Consider the following 12,909-nt stretch of genomic DNA (forward strand, 5'->3'; position numbering starts at 1 on the left):
TGTGAGCTCTGGTCATCCCCCAATGGACTGACCCATTCAATCCTGACAGCTGCTGCTGACTTCCTTTTAGTCTGAGATATCAGATTTCTGCCTGGCTAATGTGACATTACAAATTCAAAATTAGACTAAAAATCATAATCTCTTTGTTGATCAAATAGTCTAAGTACACAAGCATTACATTTCATTATAATATCAACTTTTAGATGTTTGGTCATGGGCTTAATTAGGCCCGACAATTAAAGCGTTATTGCTTATTATGAGAAGTATGGGAATTCTGCCTTAGAAATAAACACAGCCAGATTAACATGGCTGAATGTATGAGTAATGCATGGCTCACACTGCAGGACGACCAGGCCCATTTTAATTCATATTAGCCTCTTCTGACAATCACCCCGGTCTCCCAGTTAAGGAATAGAACCCAGGCGACCATCCCATCCCTTTAACACTATCATAGCAAATTAATAAGTACCCTGATTTTAGAAATCTGTGGATGATCAGTTGCATCATGTAGAAGCAAAAGATAATTTTGTTTTTATGAATGTACTAATACAAATAAGATATTTTAGCAGTATACAACTATACATATTACACAGATTATACAGATTACTTATATTAGAATTAATTAGTTTATCTTCAGAAAGTATTTCTGATTATGTTACAGTAAATACTGAGCATATTGGGTAGACACAATTCACATTATTACAAATTATTTTAAGGGAGTCAAATGTTTATTCCCTTAACTATAGAAAAAGCAGATGTTGTAAATATATAGTAAGTTTTGTTTGCCCTCTGATCGACATCTGGATCATTCTGACGTCATTCTGCTCTGTTAGCTTTTATTTTGTTTTCCTCTGTGGCTGCTGTTCTCACAAAAATTGCTGCTGATGACCACAGTTTGTCGGCTTAAATGGTTAAATTTGATCATTGACCCAGAGGTGATCTCTTTTTAACCCCCAGTGGGATTTTATCTGGTCAAACAGCAGAGTCAGATGGTAAATAATAAAGAGGGTTTTCTTTCTCTCACCGAGTCACTATATGTAATGAACAATGCTAATAGGCACACTGTTTCCTGTGTTAAATACAATACATACAGTTTATTTTATCCTTCCATCCAATCATCCATCCAATTCCACGCACCCACCCATCGCTTCACTCTGTATCCTTTTATAGCCCACTACCACTGGGATCAGGGGTTTAAATCCCCAGCTGTGCTATCGGCTTACTTTTTTCCCCTCACAACCGATAGGTCACTTGAGATTATTGCTAAGAACTCATTTCTTTATCTCTGTATGCTTCTCTTACTCCCTCTTTTTCTGGCTTTAGTCTCTGAGCTCTTTTTTTAGGCGTTTTGGTGAGTACTTTAAAACTGGATGGGGATTACGACCAAAGAATTGCGGGATTCTTGGGTAGAAGTTTCTTCTTTGCCTTTCTAATCCCTTCTGAGTATCTGTGTTCTGTGTAAAGGTTTAGTTGTATTTAAAGTTTTAAAAGGACCTAGCAGCAGTTATAAGGGCACTAGCATTAAAACCTTTATTTTATCTGTTTTTTAGAAGGAGATGCTTCAATTGTCAAAAAGATATAATAACCTGTCTGTTAGATGGTTTTCTTTCTGGTGGTTATTAACATCAGTATCACTGCTCAGTTGAAACAGCTGTAAGAAACACTGACTGTGTGGTCTTCTAATTGCTTCTAACGCACTTTAAGCCACAAGTCTGGCTTTTCTAGGCTCTTTTCTGTACTAGCACTCAAGTGGTGTCATAAACCTTCCGTGTCTGTTTGACTGTTGTTCTACCTATGTGTATTGTCTTCAAATGAGGTCTCAGCAGACCTGCGTTCTTAAAATGTTGTCTAATTGTACTAAATTAAAGAAGTGTTTGCACAGTGAAAAGCACAGAACACTTTTGTAGGTCTCTCTGGATGAAAACATCTGCTAAATGCTGTAAACTTTATTAAATGTACAGTGTAGAGCATCATATCTTATTATCTAGCATAAATCAGCTTAAGGACTTTCATTTCTCAAAAGCCAATACGCTTACCCAAACAATTAATTTTTATTACAATTTGAATACAGATGTTTTATGTAATGCTTGATGTAAAACCTAATATTTTAATTGAAACACTATCAGGTATGCATAACAAGATAATAAGCTAACATTCAGTGTGAAAGAGACGAGACATTTAAGGTTTGAATGTGCATTGCTTCTCAGCACTGTAATGTAGAACTGTGGTTTGGGACCTTAAAGTTGGACGTTCAGGGCTCAGGCTTTGTTTTTATTACAAAAAAATATTTTAAAAAGTGTTCTACTGCTCATGCTGGTTATCAAAGCAAAAATGTTGAATATTGCTGCAAATATGTTCTGCAAATGTAATGTATGACCTTGTATTACCAGCAGTAGTCATTAGTTTGGAAAAACATAATTAAGAGCAAATCAACAAACTTAAAAGAATGTGCTTGTTTAACATGTAAGATGGTGATGTAATCTTCTGTTTTTCCTTCTCTTTTCTCTTTACAGTTACACTCTTAGACTCAATGCTGGCTCCAGGAGATCTGGGCTGGGAGGCCTACCCACCAGAAGGGGTACGTCGTCTTAATGTTTTTCTAACTTTTGTGATTTCTCCTAGAAATCTAACTTTTCACATTTTTTGTAATGAATTGTTAAGTTAAGTGCACAGTGTCAATGCCAAACTCAGTGTGTTACAAAGAGGGAGTACTTCTTTTAAATGTCCAAACAGGAATGTTGGAACATCCACTGACTGAACTTTCATCCAAAAGTCATTTTTTGTACAGATTTATTTTAGAAGCCCCATTGTTGTTTTTTTAGGCAGTTCTTACATTGGTAACCCTCTGACCTAGCTGCCAGGTGGCATTGCAATCATCCTGGGCATATGTCACCCTGACCTCACGGCAAATTATTTTAGGTTATTTCACAGCTGCTTAAAATAAGCTTAATAAGCCCATATTTTCCAAGTGAATGAAAACAGCCCTCTGTGGCCAGAACTGTGAAGCTTACTTTCTTCTGCACTTTGAGGGCCCTGCTGTCATTGAAACGCGAGAGTTCGTCATTATACTCTTATTGTGTAGACACCCAAAGGACCTGAAGGCTATATATCCTGCTCTGGATTCTAATGCTTACCATAGCGTATAAATCAAAAGAAACCTTAAACATTTGTTCTGTTATGTTTTTAAACTTGTGTTTTAAACAGGCCTTTATTAAGTACTAAAAAATAATGTGCCAATAGAAATATAAAATAAAAAAAATATATATGTGCCAGTTGGTTGAAACCAGCAGACACTCTTTAAGCTAATTTACTAAAGTGCGTCTACATTGGACTGTACAAAATGACACTTTAAATTAAATCTTTTACACTGATTGGAGTCATTGATTTATTGTCTGTAACAGTGTTATCCTGATAAGGACTGCGTGGGTCTGATGCCTTAATTTCTTATCGTCTGCTTTTCTCTTGCAGTGGGAGGAGATCAGTGTGATGGATGAGCGTAACGCTCCCATGCGCACGTACCAGGTGTGCAGTGTGATGGAGGCTAACCAGAATAACTGGCTACGCACTGCACTTATCCCTCGCTCGGGCGCCCGCCGCATCTACGTCGAGCTCAAATTTACCCTGCGTGACTGCAACAGCCTGCCTGGTGTACCTGGGACCTGCAAAGAGACCTTCAATGTCTACTACCATGAATCAGATAGTGCAGCCCCACCACTACGCCACGCTCGCGAGAGCCAGTATGTAAAAATCGATACGATCGCAGCTGATGAGAGTTTTACACAGAGCGACGTGGGTGAGCGTGTCATGAAGCTCAACACAGAAGTGCGACATATCAGTGGGCTCAGCAAGCGAGGACTTTACCTGGCATTCCAGGACTTAGGTGCTTGCATCGCCCTGGTGTCAGTGCGTGTATTTTATAAGCGATGCCCTTTAGCCGTGATGAATCTCGCACGATTCCCGGACACAGTGACGGGCGGCGACCAGGCACTTGTGGAGGTGCGAGGATCCTGTGTGGATGATGCCGAGGAGCTGGAGGCACCACGTATGTTCTGCAGTGCAGACGGAGGGTGGCTCGTGCCCATCGGACGCTGTGTGTGCAGGCCTGGGTTTGAGGAGACTGATGGGCAATGTCAACGTGAGTGATTTTTTTTGTCTTGCAATGAGAATGAGAAATATTATGGACACAATTATGTGTAATAAAAGCTATGTTATGCATTTATCTAAGATGCTTCTTAAAGGAAAAAAAAATATTCAGGATGCTTCTAAGAGGTACACAGACTTTACAAAATTACAACACTGACATTACACATTGTAGCAAGAATTTAACTAAGTGGAGAATTGGAGGGTACTAGTTGGTGGATTGGCACTTCTTTGACTCAGTGGTGCTAATGATCTGGCTAAGCCCTTCGGTGGCACAGTGACTTCGCGGGTAGCACTGACGCCTCACAGCAAGAATGTCCTGGGTTCGATTCCCAGGTGATGTGGTCCGTGTCTTTTCTGTGTGGAGTTTGTATGTTCTCCTTGTGTCTGAGTGGATTTTCTCTGGGAGCTCCGGTTTCCTCCCACAGTCCAAAGACATGCAAGTGAGGCTAACTGGAGATGCAAAATTGTCCATGACGGTGTTTGACATTAAAAACTTGTGCTGATGAATCTTGCGTAACCAGTGATTACATGTCTTCTTATGAACGTGACCATTTTAATAAAATAAATATATAAGGTTAAGCACTTAACAGACACAACTGGTCACGAGTGAGGTGAGGAAAGGTTAGATAGGGTTGTGGCGCTGGCACCAGTAGTGCTGGTTCACATAGGCCCTGGTGTGACTAAGTTTGTGGTACAGCTGTTTGTAAAGATTTAACCACTAGCTAGTATAAACTTCACATTTGTTGGAGAGGCGGGTGCTAGTCTCTGGCCCACCTTGGCCAGTGTGGGTGTAGTGCAAGAGGCAGAGGAAATTTCCATTAAGCTCACACAAGGACATAAATCCTTTTGTAGAAAAACTGTGAGGCAATCAAACATTTCCTTTCTTATTTTCTATTAATAGAGGAATACTTTTGAGAAAATCAAAAACAGGTGATCATCCTTGTAAATGTATTAACAATATCTGTGTTGAAACACACACAATATATTGTGTTTCCTTTTGCTCTTATTTTAGAAAAGTACTACTGTAAAAATACAATTGTTTTTATATTTTCTCATCTGGATCATTCAGCAGAAATGTGAAGTCGTGGGATGTGAAGCGAGTCGTGTTTGAGAGGGCATGTGTTGAAACACAATTACATTTCCTGTAGACTTCTAATTTTGAGAGATAGTGCCCTGCGTGATAATTAAAGTTGAAAAAACAAAAGTGTGTTTATGGTGCATTTGTCATTTCGTAGGGAAATAATTCACCTGACTAGTTTAAATAAATAATCAGGTTTTGATTTTCATACTCTGCTTACAGAAGAGCGCAGGTTCCAAGAACAACTAATGGATTTGGCTGACCTGCTTTCTTTATGTTACATTTACATGTAAGCATTTGGCAGACACGTTATCTAAAGTGGCTTATAGCTAGAACAAAAGCAAATAAAGGTTAAAGGTCTTGCTTAAGGCTACAACAGAAGAGGTTTAAACCTTCTGATTAAGAGCCCCATCATCTAACTTATGTACTTTGTTCTCGCAACAGAAATCTGTCATCCGTAAGTTATAAGTTTAATGTGAAAAAAGAAAAAATCTTTTTTAATGTGAATTTCATGGTTTTCTTTTGCACCTCTCTGCCCTTGACCAGTGACACATAGCTGTGTTGTTCCCCTCCTAGTAAATAGGTCTAATCCTCCTAGATTTGTACTGCTAAATTATTTCACCTATTTCTTTCACCATTTTTTTAAAATCAAGGTCAGAACCATGTTAGCAACCTTGCTGTCTTGCTTTTAATAGAGAGTACACATAGCCAGCTGAATTTCAACTCTACAGAGGATATGTGGATATGGATGTGTGGATGTTTATGTCTCAACTATGTAGTTTTTTGTTGGGTGGGGGGTGGGGGTGGGGGTGAATTCTACAGTGAATATGTACCATACACACACACGCACACTTTTCTAAAATCTTTTGTAGAGGTAATTAGGTAAACAGGCAGCTTTAATAGTTGCAAGCTTACTAATTTAAAAATAAGAAAGCATCAGGGTGGTGTTCTTGATAGTACTGTATATGACTGTATTTTGCAGTTTGGGGCCATGTGTATGTGCCTTGAAACTTTGCAACAGAGTATAAGCTAATGCTTTAGTGGCAAATTACTGCTGAGATTGGCATTGCGTTCAGATGTTATGACCATGCTTAGTCTACAGTTAACCATTAACCAGCAAGCTTATAGTGACCCATTAAGATATTTAACACATCGCTGAGCTTTATGTCAGTGTTGCTTTAAGCTTAACATAGTAAACATGGAAGTAATGTAGAAATGTCGGCATAAATAGACTACCATAACCAGAGCTAGTTTGATATTTAAACTGTGTATTTAAAGTGAGTATTTAACAGTACAATACAGGATAGTTACAAGACCAGTCAGATGACTACACTGTCAGCTTTAACCTTTATATTTGGACATAAGGCAAAATATTCTCATAGTTTTTGTTGAAAAGTGACATTACACACATATTTACACATGCAGTATTTAATATATAAAATATATACATGTCTGGAATAGGAGTTCATCCTCCCGACAGGATGTAATTCATGTGTTAGCTGTTGGAATTTACTTTGAAGAACCTAACTGACAGCATTTATTGAACTGTTAGGGCTCGGTGGGTAGCACTGTGAGTCCTTTCGGTCTGGGTCCTTTCTGTGTGGAGTTTGCATGTTCTCCTTGTGTCTGTGTGGGTTTCCTCCGGGAGCTCCGGAGTCTTCCCACAGTCCAAAGACATGCAAGTGAGGTGAATTGGAGATACAAAATTGTCCATGACTGTGTTTGACATTCAACTTGTGAAGTGAAGAGTAACTACTGTATCTCTCAAAAATGTAACCAAAGTGTGTAAAACATGATGTAAAAATCCTCATAAATAAATAAATAAAATTATTGAACTGATATTTTGAATATTGATTTGGTTAAACCCTGCTTAGTATTGGATACTGCATACGTAATTTCTTACATTTACATATGCATGTTTAAAATGCATTCTATTTTCACTGACATTTGCAAGCAATCATCCACCCACATGCTGCATTTCTCCAGCTCAGTACTGTTAAATACATCATTAAGAATGATTACGCCTGAAATGGTTTTCAAAGTAATGAGAGGAGTGTGGAGTGTGTGAGGTAGAGTGGAATGATGTTTGCTAGCCCGAGCTGAAGGTAGCTGATTGATAAGTGACAGGGTACGACAGGTTTTTTTCTCTCCATCTATGTGACAGGAGATGAAGGAGAAAAACTAACAGTGTCTTGCCTGCCTGCCAGCCGATTAACGGGTGAAAGGGGCGTACTTCACGCAAACCTTGTTAAAAGGTGTTGCTCAGTAATTAAAAATTCTTGGCTCCTCTGATTTGTTAGATTTTTTCTTCAGCATGTTTTGTTTATTTCTTTTTACCATGTCATTTCATTTCTTCATAATGTTTTTACCACAGCTTTATCCTGGTCAGGGATCTGGCCGCAATGCAGTAACACACCCTGGACAGGATGCCAATACATCACAGGGTGTAAGCCCTCCACCTTACCCCACCCCTGACATAGCCAGTCATGTCTGTATGCAAACACTCGACTGGCTGATAGCACCCTGAATCCAAGCGGTAGTGGGCTAGTGTGATTTACTTCACCACCCGAGTGCTCGTCCTGTTTTTTTATGTTAGGTTTATTTTTATTTTTTAATGCTCATAAAAATGGTGGTAAAAACATGAAATTAAATGAATTATTATAGTGTATATCATGCAAGAAACATACAAGACTCATTCTTGGCTACTTCATCCTTATACAGAGCAAAGGAAAATGCAAATAGTCATAATAAAATCACTTGTTTTTGCTCATATTATTCATCTGTTTTCTCTGAACTGAATAGCACGTACTTTACCTTCCCATAATCAGAACTTTAATTTTCTCTTAAAAATAATCGCTAAGAGGAGAAAGTCTTTTGGCACTGTAGTTCCCATAGTGAAAGACAAAAAAGGCACTTGTTAGACTAGGAAGATTAAACACATGGGGGCAGCCTTTGGGGAACGACAGACAGCTCACGCGGCGTCTGCTGCGTAGTCGCATGCATGATAATGGATTTAAGCGCAGCTTTTTGTGCTCCTCCATACGACGAGGTGCTAATGGATTCATTAAAGGGAGCTGCCTGCCTGACACCTGAGCTGTTCTGTAATTACACTCGTATTGTTGCTTTCTGTGCTTGTGTCTTGTCAGATTTTTCACCTCTTGTCTGCCTTTTAGTGCCCCCATGTGAAATAGGTGCTGTTCCATGCGCCTGTCATTTCGAGACCTCTGTTCTGAGTCTCCAGGCACTTTTTAAATATTCATACCTCTTTCCTGGACTGCTAAGTCGTAGGAGGATGTGTAGGTGGGGGAAGGAAATGAGAAAAGGATGAGGTGATTTTAGCAACAGGACCACTGTTAGAAACCAGCCATATATGTATAAGAGTAAGAAGCGTTACTGTAATTTAGCACCTCATTTGTCAGCTTGTCTCCACTCGCTATTCATGGATGATAAATTTCCGCCAGTGATTAGATTCGTTAATGGCTCTTAAAGATAGTGCCAGGGGCAGGACTAATAACCTCAGACTGTATAAAGAACCGTGTGTGTGTGTGAACAATGGGTGTGTTCGAAAAACCTAGGCAGCTGCCTCAGTAGAGAGGATTCTAATAAGTCAATCACTTATAAGTCAGGTTATTCGAATGCGCTACTTAGACAGCGATTCCATCGGGTTTCGCATTTCGCGTTTAGCATCTCGCCATTAAAACCAATAAACTGAGGTAGCACAGCACGCTAACGTCAATATAACATCTCCCTTCATGTACCGATAACGGTTAAATTTCCTGACAAGCCCGAACTTGCAAATAAAAACACTCGGTACAAGTTTATACAAGTTAAAAATCAGTAATATTTTATTTACGTTTGAAAATAACTCCATTCGTTTCTCCGCCCCGTCAGCCATGTTTATTTTTCTGTGAGAGAAGAATTCTGGGATTGCCTTGATCACTAAGGCAGCGTCGGATGCTCACTCGTTCTTGAGCCAAAATAACATTGTAATAATAAGATGCCTCAGAAGTGAGGATTTTAAGGCATCTAGGATTTCGAACAGCCTCCTTCTCGGGAGCGCGCACAGGATGACGTAAAATGCTGCCTATGTAGACAGCACACTAGCTTTTCGAACACACCCAATAGCTCTACTGTCTGTGTCTCTCAGCTCTGATAATGTCAAATCTCCGGCAGACTCGTGGAAAAGCTTCTAAAAGAACTGCTGAGCCTGAAAAAGAAAGAACACCAACAAATCACACATCCATCAATTAAGGTTTACACTGCAAGCTCACTTACAGACTCACACTGAAAGAATTACACATGCCGGATGCTTAATCCACAAGCCCGTGTTTGCCTGGCCAGCTGCAGAAACAATCGTTCGCCCCTGGTTCCAGCATCGCCCGTAAGAGTGTGAATGTTGCCATGACAATTTAATCAGAAATATATGATGGCACAGATTGTGTACTGATTTTCTTTGTGCTTCACCGTGGAGTCTGGAAATGGGTGCTGACGCACCTTCCCTCACTGAGCTGTGATATTTTATACATTCATCCAAAAATAACATGATTAAGAGTGTCAGGGGAATTATATAACCATTTGAATTTAGGCCACATATAACCCTGCTCTCTCTACCAGTTAGTAAAGAATATCCAATTGTGCCATATGAATGAGCACTGCATTAAAAATATAGATGCCCGTCTATCTTAACATGCTTGTTGAACATATACGTATATATACACTGATCAGCCATAACATTAAAACCACCTCCTTGTTTCTACACACTGTCCATTTTATCTACAATTACTGACTGTAGTCCATCTGTTTCTCTACATATATTTGTAGCCTGCTTTCACCCTGTTCTTCAGTGGTCAGGACCCCCATAGGACCACCACAGAGCAGATATTATTTGAGTGGTGGATCATTCTCAGCACTGCAGTGACACTGACATGGTGGTGGTGTGTTAGTGTGTGTTGTGCTGGTATGAGTGGATCAGACACAGCAGCGCTGCTGGAGTTTTTAAATACAGTGTCCACTCACTGTCCACTCTATTAGACACTCCTACCTAGTTGGCTCACCTTGCAGAGCCAACTAGGTAAAGTCGGAGACGATCGCTCATCTATTGCTGCTGTTTGAGTTGGTCATCTTCTAGACCTTCATCAGTGGTCACAGGACGCTGCCCACGGGACACTGTTGGCTGGGTGTTTTTGGTTGGTGGACTATTCTCAGTCCAGCAGTGACAGTGAGGTATTTAAAACTCCAGCAGTGCTGCTGTGTCTGATCCACTCATACCAGCACAACACACACTAACACACCACCACCATGTCAGTGTCACTGCAGTGCTGAGAATGATTCACCACCTAAATAATACCTGCTCTGTGGTGGTCCTATGGGGGTCCTGACCATTGAAGGACAGGGTAAAAGGGGGCTAACAAAGCATGCAGAGAAACAGATGAACTACAGTCAGTAATTGTAGAACTAGGCATAAGGCAGTTGTACCCTAGCAGTTAAGGTACTGGACTAGTAAGCATATATTACACTGACAATATTTCTTTGCATTTAATTGCAGTTTTTGATGTACCACTGATTTATTCTGGTCAGGGTCGGAATGGGTCCTGTTTCTTTACAATTCCCCCACACCCAGACATGGCCAGTCTTATCTGTTTCTAGACGCCTGACTGGCCGATAACATTGCCAGGGATTAAAACCCTAGATCTCAGCAGTATGTGTGTGAGCGCAATTTACCGCAGTGCCATTCGAGCACCTAAATGATCCTGACCTACTAACATTGTTTAAGTACATTGCTGTAGTAGTATAAAACATGTTTAAGAATGTGTAAACATTGTAAAGTGCTGTGTTTGTTGGTTGAGGAACAAAATGTGGGGGAAATTGCAACAGATTTTTCAAATAAACAGTGATGTAGTATGTGTGTATTCAAGTCTCTTCCTGGTGCTCTGTTGATTAAGTTGTCTTGTTCAGGTCCTTCGTCTTCATAGCATTGAACATGACAGCAGCTAATGGAAATAAACGATTTCCATTTTCTTATGGCAACTTATCAGGAAAATGTAGTTCAAATTTGTCAACGCTTGGATTGAAACAGGATTGTGTTTATCCTGTGTCCTCTCTACCTCTCTCTCTATCTTTCTCAAGCAGTCATTGCTAAACTCTCAGTGCTAAGGCTAAACGGAGGACTGGAACAGCTAAACTGAGCTTAATGTGACTTATTCTAGTAAGATGCAGAGTGTGTTTTCTTGTCAGCACTGCTGAACTGTGCTTAATTCTAAACAAAATGTGGTGTGTTGGAATAACATTACTGAGAACCTGTTTTATTAAAATGTAATACATTACTAATTCTCATATTCTGCTCATTTATTACTGTATTTTATAGTAGTCAAACATACAAGAAATACACAACAACAACTCATTTTATGTAAATAAGTTTAGCTCAGTTAACAGACCAGTTAAGTAAGCCAGCGTTGGCATTTTGTATAACGATATACTGTGCGGTTTATGTACTAGAAACCCGGTGTGTGAAAATATTTCATCTATTTATCTATTTCCTCGGCTGCTCCCGTCAGGGGTCACCGGTGGATCGTGATCCGCATTATTGATTTGGCACAGTTTCTTACACCGGATGCTCTACCTGACACAACCCTCCCTATTTATCCGGGCTTGGGACCGGTACTACAATGCACTGGTTTATGCATCCTAGCAGCTAGGTACCTATAGGACAATTCAGTGTCTCCAATTAACCTGGCTGCATGTTTTTGGATTGTGGGAGGAAACCGGAGCACCTGGAGGAAACTCATGCAGACACGAGGAGAACACGCAAACTCAGTACAGAAAGGACCCGGACCGCCCCACCTGGGGATCGAACACACGGTCTTCAGGCGATAGTGGTGTGAAAATATTTCATGACCATGATTGAGTGTAACTGATGTTAGTGCATAGCTAACAGGCTAGCCAGTTTGCTCAGGTTTGCTTCCGTAACAGATAAAAACAGTTTCTGAGTTTTTAGGACTTTCTCAACCCTTAATAATAATGAGCTGGTAGAGTGGTTGTGGCACAGCTACATTGGTTCTTGGACCAGGGTTTTAATTCTTGCCCTGGTCACTGTCTTTAGGAAGATTTTTGCATATTCTTTTTTTTGGGCAATCCAGTTTTCTTCTTTACCATAGAAATGCAGATGGTGGATTGGTTATATTAAATTGATAACATGTCAACATGTGTTTCCTTTGAGTTAAATTGGCACCTTGTTCAGGGTATGTTTCTGCATCGTGCCCACGGTTTCCATTTGGTGGATATAGTGTTTGATAAAAAGGAATAAATACATTTGCTGTTTAATATGGAAAAATGTCAGTAATTTTTTGCATTCTTCCGAGTGAAAGTACATTGTGGTTTTCATGTATATCTATTTATAATGTAAAATCAGTAAATGTAGAAAAAACTGAATGGAAAAGCCAAAATAAATAAATTTATTACACCAACGTCCAAAACATAATTACACCATTGTAAGCGCACTAACTTGACATTTTGTAAGGTTGTATGGTTTGGGATGCCATCAAAAATGTGCATGTTTTGGTATATTTTAATTACTTCAGCTGGATAAGGGCTCTGGATAAGAAAGTCAGGGAAATGTCATGGGGCTAATGTAATGAATAGGCAGGGGTCATCTACAGGCGTCAGTAGCCTAAGTCTTGATACTTGAATAC

The 12,909-nt window shown here is 39.8% G+C and overlaps 1 protein-coding gene across 2 annotated transcripts in view; it reads left to right on the forward strand.

Moving 5' to 3' along the window:
* The first annotated feature begins 2,521 nt into the window (after nucleotides 1-2,521).
* ek1 (eph-like kinase 1) overlaps nucleotides 2,522-12,909 on the forward strand; it is a 71,365-nt gene continuing 60,977 nt past the window's right edge. For both annotated transcript variants that reach the window (XM_062986000.1, XM_062985999.1), the window contains exons 1-2: nucleotides 2,522-2,578; nucleotides 3,469-4,135. In XM_062986000.1, coding sequence (XP_062842070.1) covers nucleotides 2,531-2,578; nucleotides 3,469-4,135 — 715 coding nt within the window. In that variant the 5' untranslated portion in view covers nucleotides 2,522-2,530. The remainder of the gene's footprint in view (nucleotides 2,579-3,468; nucleotides 4,136-12,909) is intronic.

Source organism: Trichomycterus rosablanca, chromosome 23, assembly GCF_030014385.1.
Source record: "Trichomycterus rosablanca isolate fTriRos1 chromosome 23, fTriRos1.hap1, whole genome shotgun sequence".
Taxonomy (NCBI): domain Eukaryota; kingdom Metazoa; phylum Chordata; class Actinopteri; order Siluriformes; family Trichomycteridae; genus Trichomycterus; species Trichomycterus rosablanca.